General features: G+C 46.9%; 1 protein-coding gene and 1 long non-coding RNA gene across 15 annotated transcripts in view; one reads left to right on the plus strand and one right to left on the minus strand.

The window, feature by feature from the left end:
• The window catches only part of LOC140897333 (uncharacterized), a 29,351-nt gene extending 20,547 nt beyond the window's left edge, over positions 1-8,804 (minus strand). Inside the window, exons 1-2 of one of the 2 annotated variants that reach the window (XR_012154705.1) lie at positions 8,729-8,804; positions 6,480-6,572 (exon numbers count right to left, since the gene is read on the minus strand). This is a non-coding gene — a long non-coding RNA (uncharacterized lncRNA). Of the gene's footprint in view, positions 1-6,321; positions 6,573-8,728 lie in introns of both variants that reach the window. The other variant, XR_012154707.1, reaches the window with a different exon arrangement.
• The window catches only part of STXBP5L (syntaxin binding protein 5L), a 441,073-nt gene continuing 428,568 nt past the window's right edge, over positions 8,331-20,835 (plus strand). For 10 of the 13 annotated variants that reach the window (XM_073309702.1, XM_073309712.1, XM_073309749.1 and 7 more), the window contains exon 1: positions 8,901-9,816. In XM_073309702.1, coding sequence (XP_073165803.1) covers positions 9,613-9,816 — 204 coding nt within the window. In that variant the 5' untranslated portion in view covers positions 8,901-9,612. Of the gene's footprint in view, positions 8,548-8,894; positions 9,817-20,835 lie in introns of those variants that run through there. The other 3 variants (XM_073309811.1, XM_073309757.1, XM_073309765.1) reach the window with 3 other exon arrangements.

The raw sequence follows: 20,835 nt of genomic DNA on the forward strand, positions 1-20,835 counted from the left end.
AGCAATGTATGGAGAAGACCAGTGGTGGATGCCACCTTACAGGAAGAGTTTGGTAAATTTAGACAGACAGTGCTCATTGATACAGGTGCCACATTGTCTCTTATTTGCACTAAAGCAGTCCCAAAGATCAAAGAGTTTCAAGTGCAAGAAGTAAAATTTTAGAAGGATATAATGGAAAAGAAAGTCCTGTTCCCTTCTTAAGACCTATTGTGTGCAAGACTGGAAAAACTAGCCACTGAAGCTATATTTGGTATTCAGGCTCTTGATGGACATGGTATCATTAGTACTGACATTCTAAAGAATCATAATCTGATAGTGGATTTACCGAATAGGGCACTGACTCAGGATACAGCTAGTGAAGGAGGTTTTCTTGTTCCAACATCACACAGGCTTGCAGTAGTGAAAGCTCCAGAAAAGCTTGAAATGCCCTATTGGGAAGAAGCCATTACACAAATAGCAGAACAAGAATGGACTTGGGGCAAAAACCAGAGAGATGCATTCTATCAGTTAAAGCAGGTACTTACAAAGGCTCCAGTGTTGGCCTACCTTCAGCCCAACATACCCTTCCAGCTTCAACTAGCTACAACTGAGAAAGGGCTAAGCGCAGTCTTATTGCAGAACAATGGAGTAGGATTAAAACCAGTCGCTTTTGGATCCAAGGTGCTTAGTGAGATAGAAAAACTTGATTCACCTTGTGAAAAAGAGGTGCTGGCACTAACGTGGGCACTTAGACACTGGGAATATTTGACAGGCATGTCTCCTGTCGTGCTAAGGACCGTCCATACACCGATTAAATACGTGTTATCAGGCCAGATTAACGAGGGCCCCGTGTCAAATCCTAGATTGGCCAGTTGGACTTTAAGCCTCTTGAATACAGATGGATAATGAATTATAAAGTAAATGAAGAAGAAATGAAGAGTGAAATCATTAGAATGAGGAAGTGATTACTGTAAAACTTGCAAAGAATAAGACTGTCTTATATCACATGATGATGGAGGAGAAACACTAATTCCATCAATATATTTTTTGCAGCCTAATAGTCCAAGAATGTACGGGAGAACATAAAGGTGAAATAGAGTGATTCAGTGAAGAAAGAAATGCAGGGAGTGGAAGTAAGACCACAATAGTGAGGAAAACGCTTTAGAAACGTTAGTGGAAAAGAACTGAAGAAATATCATTCACCAGTTACATATTACTGGGACATCAGCAAAATTTTTCTTTACAGGAAGACCATGGTGTATAATACTAACATCTGGGTACCAATTGTCGTTATATATTATGCAGCACCTGAGAATCCTTAGGCACCTGAAAAACAAATAAACCCTGTCTGACAAGCGCTGAATGTAGACATGAATTTGTCGAATTTGTCATTCATGAAGTCTGGTGTCTATCCTGACACACAGGTCCATAAAGGCATCCAACCTGGTGGGAGGGTCTATCCGTGCCAGCTCCTCTTTTAATTTGTTGCAGAGACCAAAACTGGTGGAGGAATGTGACATCATTCCAGGTGGTATCTGCAACCAAGCATCTAAACTAGGTGACATAGGAAGGGTTTGCCAAAGCTTACCGAAAGTGGTCTCCGTCATGTGAACTTTATGTGGGTCACCAGAAATAGCAGGGAACACTTGCAGGAAAGAAGCCCAGCTTGTCAAAACTGGGTGGTCCAAATCTGGAATGGGAGAGGCCTATATTATGGCCTTGGCAGTAAGGAAGCTAAGTACCAGCCTCACCTTGACCTGTTCTGTGGCGTATTCCTGGGGACTGGAGCACAAAGAGGAGTCTGCATTGGGTAATAAACTCTCAAAATTTGCTGCGGGAAGGGATGTAAAATGTTAACTGGTAAGCATTAGCCTTATCCGTTAACCCCCTGAGTGCCAGCCGGAGCAGACCCGGCTGTGCCCGGCCAGCCGGAGTGACCCCAGCCCCGGCCGCCCCCAACCAACCCCAGCCCAGGGCCAGCAGCTGCGGCCTCGGCCCCAGCTCCACCGGGCTGGCCAGCTGACCCCAGCCCCAGCCACCCCATGCCAGTTAACTCCAACCCCAGCCCCAGTTGCACTGCGCCAGCCAACCCCAGCCCCGCTAGGCTGACCGGAGCAACCCCAACTCCAGCCCCAGCCCCACCAGGCTGGCTGGAGCAACCGCAGCCCCCGCCCCGCCAGGCCAACTCCAGCCCCGGACGCCCCACACTGGAGCAATGCCAAACCCAGGGGTGACTGGAGCGACCCCAGTCCTGGCTGGCTGACCCCAGGCGCCCCGCGCTAGCCAACTCTGCCCCAGCCCTGCCAGAGTGAGCCCAGCCCCAGCCGGCCGGCCGACCCCAGCCCCGGATGCCCCACGCTGGCCAGCCAGAGCGATGCCAGCCCCGGGCCAACTGACTCCAGCCCCAGCTGGTCAACCCCAGCTCTGGCCACGCTGGGCCAGCTGGAGTGACCCCAGTCCCTCTCCCTTTAATTGGTTAACCAGTTAAACGATATAATTTTAATTGTTTAAATGGTTAACTTTTAAAACAGTATTTACATCCCTAGCTGCGGGTGGCATCATAGCTATCTGGTAATGGAACTGTAGGGCTGGTCCCAAGCTGGAGTTGTAATGAACGGACAAATAGGTACTCACAGCTGCTCCAAGTTCTGCAACTTGTTCCTGCAGTTTTCCATTTGCAGATGCTGTACTTGATCCCAAAGCCTCTGGTTTCCAGCCTAGAGGACTGCAATCTGCTCTTGCAGATTCACAGGCCCCTAGAACATTGGACATCCAGCAATATCCATACTTGGCCCAGGGGTTCAGCAATGAGTCCCAGAAGAGACTAAGAGGATCTGAGCAAACTCTCAGAGCCTATAATGTGGAGTCTGACCTAATGATTGGAGCCCAGAGTAGAGTCAGGGTCATGGTCAGAAGTCATGCCAAGGGTCACAGATGGAGTTAGAAGCCATGCCAAGGGTCAAACCAGAGTCAGAGATGTGCCATGGATCAAGAAGCCAGTGTTAATAACTGGAAGGAAGGCAAGGGAGTAAGAACAAGGTGAAGTAACAGGAACAAGGAGCAGGGACCATGCAAGCAGGCTGGAACTCGGTCTCAGGGGTCTGGTCAGCAGCAGACCTAGCAACAATTGCTCAGACAAGGGGAGTGGCCTGGACAGGAAGATTTATGCTAAGATGTGTCCAATCAGCAGTCTGCTGCTAGTGAGCTGATCCTGCTGAGTCAGCAGTTGTAGCCCCTGTTTGTGGGTCTATGTCTATTCTTGTAACAGGGTGGTGCAGATGATAAGGCTCTTGCTCAGCAACCCTAGGTTTAAGACCTGACAGTAACTGGCTATTCTTTGATTAGACCTTCACTGTAACTGTGATATGAGTGTTCCTAAGACTGGTTATTGGTAGCACTAGTCAGATAGCGGGCATTACGACTTTTAGGGCTACCCAGTGATAAAATGTGATGGGTGCAGTACAAGGATCTGAAATAAACACACACTTTACCAGTTTTTGGAAAACTCTTGTTTCTACATAAAAAACAAAAGTTTAGATTAGACACCATCATAAGTATCAAAATTTCATTTTGGACAAAATACTCTGAAAGAAAAATTATGGATGCAAAGCAAGATAATGTAAAATAAAATTGTGATAAAGACATTAATATAAAATTCTAAAATAAAATCTGGACATCCTTCCCCCAAACATCACTTAAATAAATCACATAATCACACAAGTAAATAAGTAGGTTAAATCCTCAAGTATAACTTTTCAACTCCACTGATTTCATGCTCTTATTGAGTCAGCCAGCTGCTTTTATTATACAAAAAAATATGGAAGGTTCTGTTGAAAATCATATGAAATACTGAACAGATTCTTAGTCAGTTCTAAGCTCTTGAGTACCCTGACAGACTTTAGGAGGTGGCATGAGTCATTTTTAACAGCTATCTCATTTGCTTTTGAGCTCAACAGACTCCTTATTGTGCCTTGTGCATAAAGTTTGGTTTGCTATATCATGCTTCTGAAATCAAGAGGCCATTCTTGAGTTCAGAGTAAGCTTCTAGGACTCAGTCATTTCAAGAAAACACTATTGGGTCTTGGTAACTATTGTAGATCCATTAGTGGTGGAAATGGTGGAAGCTGTAATTTCCCTTGTACAGTCAATCAGTTTCTCTGTTGGTTGTGTTGGTCTTTCACACAACACACAATGAAAGAAAAACATTTTAACATATAAGAAAATCTTATTGTAAAACTACAAAAATGAGCAAGGGACATCAGGGCAGGTGTAGTACATGAAATTAATTTAATCTTTCTTGAAAACTGACTAGCTTTCAAGTAGGTTGTGTCCCTTTCACTTCAACTCTTTGTCATTAATCTGTTCAGAAAATTACAGCTAATGCTTGGGTGGAGCTGGGGGGAGCTAAGACCACAGAAATAGGCAAACTGGAGGGGCCAGGTCATTCAGTGCCCTGTCACCAACAGTGACCAGGACTAGCTGCTTCAGAGGAAGGCTGAAGAACCCCTGAAGTAGCCAGCTCTGTAGCTGCCCTGAACAGGAGGGGTGATGCTTTCCCAGTTGTCCCTCATCAGAGGCTGGCCTTTGCCAGCAGGTCCCCATCAGAACTCCAAGGCTACATAGCCACGGGAACTAGGGGTGTGGGAGGTGCTGCAGCACCTCCGGCCTGCGCCCGGGATCCCATTTGCCAGCCGACACCCCACCGCGCCCGGGGTCCTGGCTGCCTGCTCCATGCCTGTCCCCAGCTGTGCCCCCAGCCTCTGCCCTCTTGCCCCTGTTGGTGTCCACCCCTCCCGGAGCCATGGCACTGCTCCCGGCCCCAGCTCTTGGAGAGGGGGTGTGTACAGGAGTGAGAGGGTGCAAGGTCAAAAGTTTGGGGGCCACTGCTTTACAGTTTGGTTAGCTGGTTTTCAGCACCCCTACTATACAAAGTGTTCCAGCACCACTGCAGGGCTCTGGGTTTTGTTTCTCTCCTTTATACTTCAGCTTTTGTTACCTGGAGCCCCACAGCCCGGTTACACTCTGGCCCAAGGAGCAGGCTCGGCAGCAACGGCAGACACTTCAGATGGGCCCCGCTCCCTTCCCGCTGGAGGGGACAATGGGGCTGGGCGGAGCATGCGGTGTGCGGCTCCTCTTGTGGCTGCAGGCAAACCCAGCTGGGTCCCTGTGGGCAGGGGCTGGTACGGGCGTGCTTACACACATGCTCAAGCATTTGCACACGTTGCCCCTCTGCCCAGTGCCCCTCCCGGCTGGGCGCCCCCAGTGCCACCTGCTCATCAGTCACCAGTCGCAGCACTGGGCCATTTGCCCTTCCAGTCTCCCTATTGGTTGGCAGCACCAGTGTCCAGTCTCGGCCGTGCTCCAATCACAAGCCCTTAGGATGGGCAACTGGCCTCCATTGGCTTTTCCAACTGACAGTAAGACTTTTCTCACCTGTCCCTGCCCAACCAGGCACCAGCTGATGGTGTGTTTCTGTCTATTGGACAGTTCTCCGAGATCGAGGCAATTGTCCACCTCGCTAATTGCATATAATCACTGGCTTTCCTCAGACAGCCAGTGGAGTGGACATGGGCTAATGGTGAAGACCTGTGACTTGGCAAATCTGCTGTCAATCAGTGATACGTGCTCCACCCCCTAAGAGCAGGGCATGCGCGCACGCGGGGGTATGGGTGTGTCCATTTGTGCATGCGCCCATGAGCGCTGGTGGGGTCGGGCTGGGTGGTTTCAGAACCTTGGAGAGTGTCTGAGAGCATGCAGGAGCAATGGCGGTGGAGCTGGAGCTGTGGGTCTGGGACAGCGGCTGCCCCCAACACTACTTTGTTTATCTGTTTAGCTTCTGAAAGAGGGACATTGTGAACCCTGCTCAGTGGCTGGGTTAGGGCTACCTCAGCTACCTGACATTATCGGGCATGGTTGCCCCGGCTACGCTTGCATCAGTGGGCACAGTTGTTCGGGCTACCCCGGCACCACCAGGCATGATCACCCTGGCACCGCCAGGCACAGCTGTCCCGGCTATCCTGGAACTGTAGGGAAAATTTCATATTTTAACATCTGCCCCTGCAATCGCCATCTTCGATCACCATAGTTGTTGTTTGGGATCCATGTTTGTTCCCCTTCTCCTTCACCAGTTTGGTGCCCTTTTTCAACTTTGGCGCTCTTTTGAGTAAAAAGGCGGGAAATACTAAAGCAACGTGACCGGCTAGTCTGCCTGGCAACGGGAGACGATAAATGTCCATCTCCCCCATCACCTAGGGCTGCCTGTCAGCAAGGCAGTCAGTGGACAACTGCACTTAGGGCTGCTGAGGCCACAATACCTCTGACTGCAGGGTTGGGGTTACTTGCCTGCACGCTGGATAGCAGTCCATCAGCCGTCCTCGGTCTCTGGATCTTACACACATGCAGGATGCAGCAGGGGAAGAAGACCCATGGGAGAAAGACTGGAATCCCTGGTCAGAGCCCTGTCTTCGCAAAGGAGACGTGTTGGGGAAAGATCAGCTTACCTGTCTTCGAGCCCTGTCTTTGAGTTCCTGTCTTCACCTGTCACCTGTGTCCAGTGCTCTGGTCCTGACATGTCCGTGAGTGTCGGTCGCATCCTGTTATCAAGACATGGTACAGTGTCATCTTTGTAACCTTTGTAGCCTGTCCTTGTAAATAGCTTGGGGCCTGGGCTTTAAGCCCTGTATCTTGTTTAACAGCCGAGTGGTTCTGTATTTTGGTCCTTTTGGACTTGGGGGTCCTAGTTAAATACATGTCTGTTGTTAATTTACTTTGTTTAATAAACTGTTAAACTGTTTTGCACCTTACCCCATTGTAAATCTTTGTTTTGGGTTTAAACAACTTGATGATAGACACGGGATGCGGGGGGAAAAGCCTAATTGCATCCTGGCCAGGTGAACAGCACCACCAGGTTCCAGCTACCCCAGCATTGCCAGGAAGGGCTGCCCCAGGACTGTGAGGGATAGTTGCTCATTTACCCCTGGACTGTGTTGTGGTGACAGAGAGCCAGTGAATTGTCTCAGGCCTGTGGATGATCAATTGGTTACCATAGGATTGGGCAGAGAAAAATTTTTGCTTACCCCAGGACTGTGGGGCATGGTCAGTCAGTTAATCCAGGACCAGGATTATAGTCCATTATTCTAGGTCTCAGAGGAACACTTGGTTGGTTATCTTGGGACTAACAGGTTATGTTACCACAAGGACATAAAAACGGCCATACTGGTCAGACCAAAGGTCCATCCAGCCCAGGATCCTGACTACCGACAGTGGCCAATGCCAGGTGCCCCAGAGGGAGTGAAGCTAACAGGTAATGATCTAGTGATCTCTCTCCTGCCATCCATCTCCACCCTCTGACAAACGGAGGCTAGGGACACCATTACTTACCCATCCTGACTAATAGCCATTAATGGATTTAACCTCCATGAATTTATCCAGTTCTCTTTTAAACCCTGTTATGGTCCTAGCCCTCATAACCTCCTCAGGCAAGGAGTTCCACAGGTTGACTGTGCGCTGAGTGAAGAAGAAATTCCTTTTATTTGTTTTAAACCTGCTACCCATCAAGGGATCAAGGGACAACTGGCTAGTTGTTTTGGGACCAAAAAGCAGTCAGATACCCAAGGACTGCTGGGGACCTTTCGTTGGTTACACCAGGACCATGAGATTCATAGGCCTGGGAACTAGGAGTGCAGGGGGTGCTGCAGCACCCCAAGGTGGCCCTGCACCCAGGCCTCCCCTCCCCAGCCTGGGGCGCAGGTCACAGCTGCCGGCCCTGCTGCCTGGCTGCTGGCCCCATGCCTGGAGCTCTGGGCCTGGGACTCTGCTCTTGGGACACTGGCCCTGTGCCTGTGGCCCTGGACCCCCGCTCCTGGGGTCCCTGCTACTGGCCCCACACACGGGGTCCTGTCTGTAGGCCAGGGGCTCTGCTCCTGTCCCTGTCCCTGCCCCCAGCCTTTGCCCCCTTAGCCCTGTCTGGGTCCCTCCCCTCCTGGAGACACGACACTGCTCCCAGCCACACCTGGGGCAGGTGGGGGGAGGATGCAGACAGCGGTAAGTGGGCTGGCTTTCGGCATCCCCACGATTAAAAGGGTTCCAGCGCCACTGACGGGAGATGGTTGGTTACCAAAGGATTAACAGACAGGCTTTTATCCTCGACTGGTGAGGTGTTGTTTGGTTGCCTTACAACTGTGCGTGGTGTTTCAGATACACCAGGACTGTGAGGGAGGGTTCAGTTATGTGACAACGGGGAGGGGTAGTTTAATTCCCTGAGGCCTGTGCAGGGGTAGTCCAGTACTCAGGCAAGTGAAAAGCTACCAGCCCAGTGAGGAAAGGTCAGTGACCCTCAGGAGGGTGAGGGAAAAGGGCGAGAGGAGAGCAGCAAGAGCTGTCGCTGCTGGGACGGACAGACAGACAGACAGACAGCAGGCAAGAGCAGCAGAAGGAGACGGCAGGGAGAGAATCCAGGCTTCAGAAGCACCAGAACCCCAACAGACAATTGCAGCAGAAGCTGCCACCCGGCCCTGCACCAACCGGAAAGCGCGACACCCCCTACAGCAGTTCTCGTGCTCCGAGCAGGTCTGGTTTATAGTCCCGGGTGGCGCGGGGCCGGCAGGCTCCCTACGCGGCTGCCCGGAAGCGGGGACACCTGCAGCGCTTCGGCTGGGGAACGGCGCGCGGGGTGCGGAGGCGGGGGAGCGCGGGCTCTGGGAGGGAGGTGGGGCGCGGGGCGCCGGATCCGGGGGGGGGGGGCGCTCACCTCGCTCGACTCCCGGCGAGCGCCGACCAGTCCCTGCGCCGCCGGAGGCGCGGCTCTGCGCGCGCTGCCCCCCCCCCGCCCGCTGCCTCCGCAGCCCCCATTGGCCGGGAAGCGCGGCCAATGGGAGCTGCGGGGGCGGCGCCTGCGGAGGGGGCAGCGCGCGCAGAGCCGCTTAGCCGCGCCTCCGGCGCCTAGGGGCCGCGGCGCAGGGACTGGTCGCCGCTTGCGGGGAGCCGAGCGAGGTGAGCGCCCCCCCGGATCCGGCGCCCCGCGCCCCAACTCCCGCGCCCCCCTCAGTTACCGGTCTTTGCCCCTTGCCGGCGCCCCCCCCCCCGTCCGCCCAACATGCCGCGGGGGGGAAGCGGTTCCCGGTCCCGTTTACTGAAGGCGGTTTGGGGATTTTAACGCTGGTTTGTTATTTTAATAAACTGCCTAAAAGCGAAGAATTAAAGGCAAGGCTGAGGCAAAATAGGCAGAAAAAATAGATTCAGCTCCTTTTGGATGCAGGTTTAAATCTGGATTGGTGGTCGCTCATTCGTTTTGAAACAAAATAAGTGTGAAACGTGGACTCTGTGAGAGAATCAGGTGCTGGGCTTGACGTTATTTCTTTTTTGAATCTCAATTCAAATTTTGCTGCTTGTGGAGTTTTTAAAGGGCCTTTTCAGGGCAGCTTTTCCATCTGACAAAATGAGGTGCATATATTTTTCAGTCAGTTATACATAATATTGGCATCCTGTTTAGCACAAGGGACTAACGCACTGCCTGAGCCAGCAGAACATCGGACCGGTTTCTTTTTTTGTTTTGTTTTTGCTACATGTAACTGATTGCGTTAAAGCACACTGGTTTCCCCCCCTCCCCCACATCCTTTTAAAGATTTTTCCAAAATGAAGAAATTTAATTTCCGCAAAGTTTTGGATGGTTTAACTGCCTCATCTCCTGGTGGCAGTAGCGGTGGTGGCAGTAGCAGTGGTGGTGGAATTGGCGCTGGAAGTGGATCCATGCATCCAGGAGGGACGGCAGGTGCTGCAGGGACACCCAGAGATGAGATCCAGGAAATCCTGTCTTCGGATTATTTCCAGATTTGTAAGGTAAGGATTGCAGTGGCTCTTTCTATTCATTTACTATTAGAATTAAAAGAAAGAATAAAAGAAAAAAGCATCTTTTAGGGGGCCTGGGTGATGTGATGCCAGCATACCTTTCACTTGACAACTGCAGTGTTTGTGGTAGCTAACCCTGGAGTGATGGGATGGAAATCACATTTAGGCTTATTCTTCCCTGTGCACAGTTGTAGTAGTCAATAAATTCATAAGGCTCCTAATGTCAGCATCAAGAGCCCAATCCTGAGCTCAGGCTCAGTTTCCAAATTGATAACACTACGGTAAGGAATTCAGGCAAAGCTAGTAAGAATAAAATGTGCAAGTAAGCTCTTTTTTAGAAATTCATAGTATACAAGGTTTTTTTTTTAATAAAATATGTTGTAGGTAATATTTCAGGAAAAGGCATTAAACAAAGATAAAATCCACTGTAGTTAATGTTACACATAATGTTTTCATTTCTCATTTGTGATGCATTGAAAAGGGATCAATTATTTTCCTTTAATATTCGCAGTGAAGACTGTTAACTATGGCAGCATTATAATAATAGAACAGTATCAAGATAGGAAAGCCCCAAATTTGATTGGTCTTTGTTTTTCTTAGGTGTTGACCTGATTCTTCAATGAGAGTTTTGTCTGAGTAAGAAGTGTAGGGTCATCCCTGTGTTTGTCTTTTTCAGGTTTATTTTTCATAACGAAAGCTTCAGCACTATTCTTAAATAAAATAAAATCAGTACTAGCTTCTCAGCAATTATAACCAACACTACAACAACAAATTATAATTAAAAAAAAATAAGAAATGAAATTTTGAGCCCAATCCCATTGTCCTTAACTTTGACATGAATTCTGTTGACTTTCACTGGGAGTTTTTCCAAAGAAAGGACTACAGAATTCGGTCCCTTAATGTTGAACTTTCAAGGATATCTTGTAAATAGTGAGGAGGAAAAATGATTTTTGAAAAAAATTGTAAGAAAAAAATTGCTAGTATGTTTTAAAAGCTGTATTAATCTTCCCAAAATAAACCTCATCCTTCAAGGTTTTTGAAATTCCAATTTGGTCAACTTGATGTACAAAACTTCATCAGAGGATGAACCATTTATTTTTATTTGTTGTTATTATTTTGCTTAATACCTTTGAAAAATAAAATAATTTGATTAACATGGGGCATGTAAAGAAAAATAAATGAAGTTTACCTGTTTAAGATACTACTTTATTAGTCAGCATAAAAGGCTATGGTTTGAAATTTGGGAAATGATCAAATCATATTGTAATCTAATTGCTTTTGGTTCTTTGGAAAAAAAGAAGAAATTTAAGATATTTAACCATGTAAAGCGATTACTATGAATTTATAGTGCACGTATCAACATAAATATTTAAAACTAAGGGCCCACTTCTGCTGTCATTGAAATCAAACAACTAACACAGTTTGGGGCATTATGGTTCTAATTCTGTTCCCAATTAAAGTCAAGATCAAAACTCACATTGACATCAGTAGGAACAGGACCAGAGGGAAAATTACTTCAGTGAGTTTTGGATTAGGCTTTGTGTAAATAATAATGGGAATTTTGCCATTCATTACCTTATGTGAAAACAGGATCAGGCCCTTTGGGCCAAATTCCTCAGTAGTCTAAATGTGTGCAACTCAGTTGTCTTTAATGGAATTATACCTGTTTACACCAGGGTTCAATTTGGCTCCTTTTGTGTATGCATACAAAAAAAACAGTAATATGTCAAACTTCAAATATTTTAATCAGAGCCCTGCCTCCCCTTTTTAACACTACAGAAATAAAAAGGAAATACAAATAATCAAAAATATATTATAATATCATTGTCGAATCTGACTTAAATTCACAAAGTCAAGGGAATTCTGAGTTAAGGCTAAAACTCAGCATATTGAACTCCATGATGAAGTCATCTTACAGCACCTGTGATTTGTATTTGTCTCAAAATAGTATCATGTGATTATTACATGTCATATGTTGTAATACGTAGTCAAAATAGGGTGCGTTAAGAACAGTGTCAGTTCATTTTCAGCCTTAATTCTGAATTTACTTGTTACTTTAAAATATTTCTGTGGTGTTACTTTCAGATGAACCTATCTACATACATGAGTACATTAGTAACCTGTCATTTTTGGAAGATTTTGGCAGGCAATAATTGCTTCTCTTTTTAAAATCAGCAGACTTTTTATTTTTAAAAAAATATTATTAAGCTGAGTGTTAATATCAGTACAAGAAAGCTTCAGGCAGCAGCAGCACTTGCTTATAAAAGCATGGTACTGCAGAGGCCACCCTGATAGTATACAAAATATTTACTTCCTTTGATCAAAACACATAGATGCAATAAAAGCAAACTTGCCAAAATATTCCATAAATATGTGCTGATAAAAAAATACACTGCCCTAAAGATTATCCTTAGATCGGAATTATTCTGCTGTATGGCCTTTTGGTAATCTTATATGTTTGAGTAAATCAACAGAAGACCTATAAGCCCCAATCCTGCATTTTGTAGCACGTGAATGGACTGCTGTGCTCATGCAGGCCCTCACTGAAGTCAGTGGGGCTCCACATGGGTACAGCACCCACTCGCATTCTATAAGGTGCAGGATCAGAGTAATAATTTGTACCATAAACCAATGCAAAAGAAATGTTGCAAAAGCAAAAATAAAGAAAGAATCATAGAATCTAAAACTTGCCTTTCTTTCAAGTTACTCCTATACAGACTTTTGAGATTTCTGTTGAATATTATTCAACTGGAATAGGTAAGTTTTTTAGCTGCATGTCTGAGGTCCTGATCCTAAAGCCCTTGCTCACTCAAAACTCCCATTAAAGCAAATGGCAAATTTTGATTTTTATGGGCTGCAGGCTAAGGACAGATAGAGCAACAGTTTAGCTAATCTTTTAAAACAGTTTTATTTTTATTTCCTTTGCTGTGTCTTCATTTAGGTGTAGAACATAAAAGCTGACTCATACTTCAGAATTATAGGGCCTGATCTTGCATTTCTCACTTAGACACATCTCCCATTTGAAGTAAATGGGAGTTTTTCTTAAATTAAAACTGCAGGATCTAGATCACAGTTAAGACACTGGTTTTATTATTAACAGATTTGAGGGCTTTTTCCTCTCTGTGTATTTCAAAGGTGCTTATCACTGGGGTGCCTATCAGGTATATTGGTAAATTAGATGTAAGCAGAAAGCTAATAGATAGGAACTGAATATTTTATTTTATTTGGATGTGTTCACAATTGCCTTTTGATATTTATTTTCAAAAGTAGGGGACTACATTAATGATTTTAAGAATATAAATACACTAGGTTTGAAATATTGTGAGTTAAATTACTATTGCTTTTCCTAACAAGCACGATAAATTTACATGAAGGTAATATTGTAATAATGAATCAGTGGCAACCTCTTTTACAGTTTTAATATAATGACATGAAATTCTGACACTCTTATAGTTGTCAGCTACTGTGAAATCAGCAAACTGAGATACAGATCACATAGTTTACATGGCTGCCCTTGGGAGGTGGGTATTCATGTGCATATCAAAAAGATATTGATTATAGCTGGATCAACTAAATCAAAAATTTTAATGTAGTAGCTGTGACAGATATTGCAACCGCATGCAGTATCTGTGAGGATCATTTTGTGTTCAGTGTATGAATGGTTTATATAACACTGTGGGACAGGGATTGTATGTAATTCCAAGGGGGAAGGATTACTACAGCTCTGCAAGGAACTAAAAGCAGTAGCGGGGGATTAAGATGAATCATTTAGGTTATAAACACTCCAGAGAGGTACCACCCACTGAAGAGGCTTCAGTATACTAGTTCAGACTGGGTTTTTTTTTTTTTTTTTAAATCAACAGACAAAGAACAGGCTTTTGGTGTGAAACGGCTGGGCTTAAGATGACTTGGTGCCTTCTTTCTGATCCAGCAAATGGACAGGACCTTCTGTCCAAGAGCTCCAACCCTTGAAAAAAGGTTGGGAAAACTGGTTTCAGAGTAACAGCCGTGTTAGTCTGTATTCGCAAAAAGAAAAGGAGTACTTGTGGCACCTTAGAGACTAACCAATTTATTTGAGCATAAGCTTTTGTGAGCTACAGCTCATTTCATCGGATGCATACTGTGGAAAGTACAGAAGATCTTTTTATACACACACAGCATGAAAAAATGGGTGTTTACCACTACAAAAGGTTTTCTCTCCCCCCACCCCACTCTCCTGCTGGTAATAGCTTATCTAAAATGATCACTCTCCTTACAATGTGTATGATAATCAAGTTGGGCCATTTCCAGCACAAATCCAGGTTATCATACACATTGTAAGGAGAGTGATCATTTTAGATAAGCTATTACCAGCAGAAGAGTGGGGTGGGGGGAGAGAAAATCTTTTGTAGTGGTAAACACCCATTTTTTCATGGTTTGTGTGTATAAAAAGATCTTCTGTACTTTCCACAGTATGCATCTGATGAAGTGAGCTGTAGCTCACGAAAGCTTATGCTCAAATAAATTGGTTAGTCTCTAAGGTGCCACAAGTACTCCTTTTCTTGTTGGGAAGACTGTGGCTTACTAGAGCCCCATAAGACTGATGGGTGACCTCTGGTAAACTTTTAGCATAAAGTATAGGAACTTTTATTGTTTTTGACATGTTTTGTAATGTTATGTTTTTACCTTGAGAATAAAGGTGCTTGCTTAGAAGGAGCTGTGTGGTAACTGGTAACTGCTGGTAATACACAATTAATAGCTTTGGGAGAGAAAGCAATGCACAGGTGCTGGCCTTCAGGGAGAATGGCTTTCTGGAGGTATCACAGTGTAACTCAGGGAGCTGTGTACCCTTAAAACCCCAGTCAGAAAGGAGAGAGATGTAGATCTTCAGCCAAGAGAGGTGATGGCTGGGAGCTGGAAGCCTTAAGTGGGTGCCCTTGAGGGACCACAGAGAGGGAATGCAGGTGAAGTTATCCTGAAACTGTGACAGTAGCCTCATGCCGAAAACTGGGCCTGATCCAGGTGAAGTTAGTAGTAAACAGGGGTGTCATTTACTATGAGGTGGGGGAGGAGCAGCTGCCTCCCCAGTCCTTGGTGCTCCACCCCACTGACTTTTCATAGGTCTGTATGCATGCTGACACAACTTTGCCCACTCTTTACCCACAGAATTTTTCTGAAATGACACCCCTCATAGTAAAGCTTAAATTGATGTTAGTGACAGAGAATTAGCCTCATTCTTTGGAATAAGCGTCGTAGTCTCTTACATTTTGCCATCATGTTAAATAGGTGCTTTCCTAACAGAAATTCACAGGTGAGTCCAAGCCACAGTCCACAATATGTAAGAACCTGCTGGACTAGAACCAGGGAGCACAGGGGTTCTGCACCACTGATGGTTCTGCATCTTCACTGGAAGCTTAGGCTGGGTTTCCGCTGGAGGACCTTGTGAAGCTGGGCACTGCAGGAAGTGCTGCCCAGAAGGGCCTGAGTGGCAGCCCTTTGCAGCACCACTGATTGGCTCATGCTGATATATAAACCCGGAAGCCACTATGGGGAGCTGATTGAGCAATGATGCAGATTTCTTCCAAACCAGACCCTGTCTTGCTGTGGATCCTAGACTCTGGCTTCTGACCCTGGTTTGTTATTGACTCTGCTATATGCCTGCTGTCTGTAACCTGGTGCCTGACTCTGACTTCCTGGTATCCAGACCCGGCTCAACCCTGACTCTGCTACTTGTTTCCTGATTGCAGCTGGGTAATTGACCAAGGCACACAGGCTGCTCATGGCCTGGTCCAGACATCATCTGAACTGGCCCTTGCAGTGCTGCTGCCTGAATTGCTTTGATGGGGATTGCTGGAAATTCTGGAGGATCCCGAACTAATGCAGGCTGCTCTTCCTGCTGCGCCCCCGAATATACCCTACAGATCAGATAAAGGTGGGGCTAGTAGTTAGCATGCTCATTGGCGAAGTGCTTGAATGGGCTTCCTCCTGTTGGAGCAGAACAGCCCAGTGCTTTCCGACTGGGACTCCTGCCTGCAAGCCTTCTCAACCATCTTTGATGAGCTACATCGTGTCCGCTTCACAGAGGCTGCCCTCTGGAAGCTTTGTTGGGCAAAGGCCAGCCATCTCCTGTGCTGCTTTTTTCTGTTGATTTGTGGTTGATGTCATATGGAATGGAGGAGTCCAACTATACCAGTTCTGGTGGGGAATCAGTTAGGATGTGAAAAATTAGCTAGCCCATGTTGAAAATGTCACATTCCTAGAGGCTTTTATTAATCTTGCCTTGGGCTTTGACTCTTGGCTGCATGTTCGGAAAGAAACCCCGTGTCCACCTTGTACACCAAAGCCTGTAGAACTGAGTCCTGAACCTATGTAGGTCACCCTGGGTCACCGATGCCTGGTCCCAAAGGAGAAAAAATGTTAGCTGCAGCATGCCAGGACATGCCCTTGCCTCTTGTTCCACTTGAAAGAGCTGGGGAAATGGAGCAGCCCAAGCTTGCTGGGGTGGAGTATAGCCTGGGCATCACTAGAGCTCCATGCTCTGGAACCACTCCCCAACCTTCAAATAGAACCCTGTCTGGAACCATAGGCTTCTCCACGTTTCCAGTTGCTACTGCGGTTGCAGGCTATGGGCAGGCACAGCAGATCCTCTGCAACTAATGATAATAGACTACAGGACTGCTGCCAACTTTGTAGGTGCAAAGGCAGTCCAAACCATTGCTAAACCCACTCTAGAGCTGGTGGAGATGGTTGCTGGGTCCCTCCTATCATCAGGACTGATGATCCGAGAGACTGTCCCCTTAGAGACTATAGTAATAGGGCACCAGAAAATAATATGCTTTGATATGGTCTGCTCTCCAGTCTTCCCAATAGTTTTTGGTATTCCTTGGTTGGAGCAGCATGACCTGTGTATCTTCTGGTGGCGGAGAAGCATTAGCTTCTCCTCCAAATATAGCCAGAAAGCTTGCCTTGAACAAATCAACCAACCCCCAGGTGACCCGCAACCAGGGCCCCAGGAGTGAATAAGACCTTCAGAAGCGAGACCCCAAATGGCGGGGGCTAACCAGAAGCAATGATTCCAGACCAGAACCTCGACCTCCCCGACAAATACTGAGATACCTGAATGTATCTGAAAAGAAAAACATGGATTCACAACCCTCACACAGGTACTACAATTATCTAATAGACCTACAAACAAGGGCAAAGGTGCCACATGGAAGGATATGCACTATGTTTGAGCCAGAGTTAGAGGCACTATGTGCATATATCCAAGAAAATCTTACAAAGGGCTTCTTTCAGAGATCCACCTCTCCAATGTGGCACTAGTCCTCTTTGTGTGAAAAAAGAGTGGGTCACTACACTTCTGCATAGACAATCATGCATTGAATCAGGTGACTATTTGTAACCAGTACCCCCACCACTCATCCCAGAATTTTTGGGCTGCCTGAGGTCTGCCAGGTTCTTCACTAAACTAGATCTTCAGGGGGCATATAATCTAGTGTGCATAAGACCTAAGGATGAGTGGAAAACCATTTTTCTTACCCGATATGGGCACTTTGAATACTTAGTAATGCCATTTGGTTTAACCAGTGCCTTTGCAACATGTCAACATTTTGTAAATGATGTGTTCAAGGGCATCCTGGGCCATATGTGATAATCTACCTTGATGATATACTGGTGTTTTCTGAGAACCCTGAGCAGCACTGCCACAATGTCTGGTCTGTCCTGGAGAAACTATGGAAGCATGGTTTGTATGCCCAACTAGAGAAGTGCACCTTTGACCAGGCCACCCTTGATTGTTAGGTTACATCATCTCCTCAGAGTATATTCAGATGGATCCACAGAAGATGGAAGCCATCTACAACTGGACGGCATCCATGTGCTCCCACACCACATAGTTTCAGACTGAGCCCACAGTTTACCTCTCACTTCTGACACAGAGCGTACAGGTTACTGGATGTCTGCATATTCACCTTCTCCACATACGAGGTTAAACCCTTCTCCGCATACTGCACCCAAAAAAAAAAAAAAGGCAAACCAAAAAGGTGAACCAGGTACTGGAACAGTGTTTTGTAAATTATCACCAAGATAAACTGATTCACACTCCTCCGAAATGCAGAGTTTTCATATACCAATGCTGACCATGCTGGTACACGTTAGAGCCCCTTCTTCTCTAATTACGGTTTCCACCCCTGAATTATGGTTGCCAACAGTCTAATCTCACAAACCCAAAGACCCTTGCCCTGCCACCTGCCCCACCCCCTTCTCCGAGGCCATGCCCCAGTCAGTCAATCCCTTCTCCCTCACTTTCGCTTGCTCTTCTCCACCTTCACTCACTTTCACTGTGCTGGGGTCAAGGGGTTCAGAGTGTTGGGGAGGGCTCAGGGTGCAGGCTCTGGGAGGGAGTTTGAGTGCAGGAGGAGGCTCAGGGCTGGGGTTGGCATGTGGGAGGGAGTGCAGGCTCTGGGAGGAAGTTTGGGTGCAGGAGAGGGTCAGGACTGGGGCAGGGTGTTGGGATGCAGGAGGGGGTGCAGGCTCTGGCCGGGTGGTGCTTACCTTGGGTGGCTCCCAGAAGCAGCAAGCATGTCCAGCTCCTAGGCTCAGGGGCAGCCAGTCAGCTCTGCGTGCTGCCCCTGCCTGTAGGCGCCACCCCTGCAGCTCCCATTGGCAGCGGTTCCCGGCCAGTGGGAGCTGTGGAGTCGGCGCTTGGGGCAGAGGCAGCGCACAGAGACCCCCCTAGTCCCCCCAAGGGCTGCAGTGACGTACCGGCCACTTCCAGGAGCGGCGTGGAGCCAGGGCAGGCAAGGAGCCTGCCTTAGCCCTGCTGCGCTGACAGAGTTTTAATGCCTAACATCTCCCGGTTTGGCATCAGTAGCCTCCGGGAGATAGAGCCTGATTTCGGGAGACTCCTGACAAAACTGGGAGGGTTGGCAACCCTAACCCCTGTTTTCACCTGGCACTACCAGCTGCCATCGACTGGGTCCAAAAATCCATCTTATTCAGGGGAACTCAGGAACCGCCTAGCAGAGGCGAAGAAGGCTTACAAGAGGCATGCAGACCACCTGCAACAGGAAGTTCTGGCATTCACAGTACGCCAGAAGGTGTGGCTCACTGCCAGGCATCTCCAGACCAGTCAACTCTCCTGGAAATAGGACCACTGGTTCCTGGAACCCTTCCAGATATGCCAGCAGATCAACCTCATTACCTTTAAACTATAGCTTCCCCAATCTCTCAAAATACACCCAATTTTTTCATATTTCCCTTTTGAAACCCTATACTGAGAACTCCTTCCCTGATTGAACCATACCACGGCTTCCATCGTTGAAATCCAGGGTCACAAGGAGTACAAAGTGCACGCCATCCTTGATTCCTGATGGATGCCTGTACTATCTGGTGGACTAAGAAGACCATGGCTCTGAGAAGCACACTTAGGAGCCTGCTTCCCATGTCCGTGCCACTCACCTGGTGGGGAATTCCACAGAACTCACCTGAATAAGCCTGGACCAGCAGCATCCCTACTGGACTAGAACCTACAACGATAGTGGTGCTGGGCTGCTGATGCTTCCACATCACCATTGGAAACTTAGGCTGCGTTTCCACTGGAAGACCCTGTAAAGCTAGGCATTGCAGGAAATACTGCCCAGAAGGGCCTGAGTGGCCGCCCCTCTCAGCCTACTGATTAGCTTATGCAAGTATATAAATACTTATGCAAGTGTTATGGGAAGCTGTCTGAGCAATGATGCAGACTATATGTTTGCTTCAACTCTTGACCTTGTCTTGCTGTAGACTCTAGACTCCAGCTTCTGACCTTGGTTGTCCCTGAGTCTGCTATTTGCCTGCTGTCTGTAACTTGCTGTCTGACCCTGACTTCTTGGTAACCTGACCCAGTTCGACCCCGACTCTGCTATTTGCCTGCTGTCTGCAACGTGGTGCCTGACTCAGACCCTGCTACTTGTCTCCTGATTGGTAACTGACTGGTGCACACAGGCTGCCCACAGCCCGGCCCTGACACAGTACATAGAAATGACTAGTTAGCTGTGGGAATAAATCTCATGTTAAGATTCTGGAAGATCACATTTATGATGCTTCAAATCTCTTGAGTTCAGAAAGCCCATAAATAGGGAAATTAGGGCTTTTATTACCTTTGCAGGAGATTGGTTGCTTAGGCATGATGCAGTTGGAGAAGATTGAATGAGAATGAAGATGTACACTTATCAGACATAGTTGATATTGTTTATGCAAGAAAGTCTCCCATTGAGGAGAACATGCATAAGGAATATAGAATTGAGCATGCAGACAATTATATGTTTAATCTAGACATACAGAAAATGTTGGAAATTCATATTTGGGTTAGGAACACAGACCTGTGATCTCTCTAGTCCAGTATCCTCTCTCTGGCCATTGTCAGCACCTGAAACCTCAGAGGAAGGTGCAAGAACCCTACAGCAGATAGATATGGAATACCTCCAGTGGAAGTCCCCTCCTAATCCCCAATAGTATGATATTATTTTAAACCTTGATACCTGAAGTTTTTATTCCTTCCAAAACTTTTTGTTTACATTAACTGATATAACTGGATATTCATTTTATCCATATAAACAGCCAGTTCCCTTGAATCATACTAAATTCATAGCGTTAATAGTGTAGGCACATAATGAGGCCAGATCATACATTCCCACAGAAAAAGTGATGGGGCAAGGAGACCTGCATGCAGTTCATTTTGCAGAATTTTCTAGGAGGCATCCCCTCAAGGGAGATTGGTTTGGGGGGCTTATGGATTGTACAAGGGTGATGCCTCCCAACCCCAGTTGATCTGAGGGTGAGATATCTACCCCCCCAAAAAGCATGCAGGCAGTAGCCATCCTGCAAGGACAACTTCCCCTATGCCCTATCCTGGTAGTCTCCATTCTGTCGTTTCAGCAGGGGCTGTGTTGTCATTGGCTGAATGACACTGTCCTGTAGTGACACTGTGTAATAACTATATGATTGTGATTAAGACATTTTAGTGTTTGTGATGCCAGATTAGATTAAGTT

This window comes from Lepidochelys kempii, chromosome 1 (assembly GCF_965140265.1).
Source record: "Lepidochelys kempii isolate rLepKem1 chromosome 1, rLepKem1.hap2, whole genome shotgun sequence".
In the NCBI taxonomy this organism is placed as follows: domain Eukaryota; kingdom Metazoa; phylum Chordata; order Testudines; family Cheloniidae; genus Lepidochelys; species Lepidochelys kempii.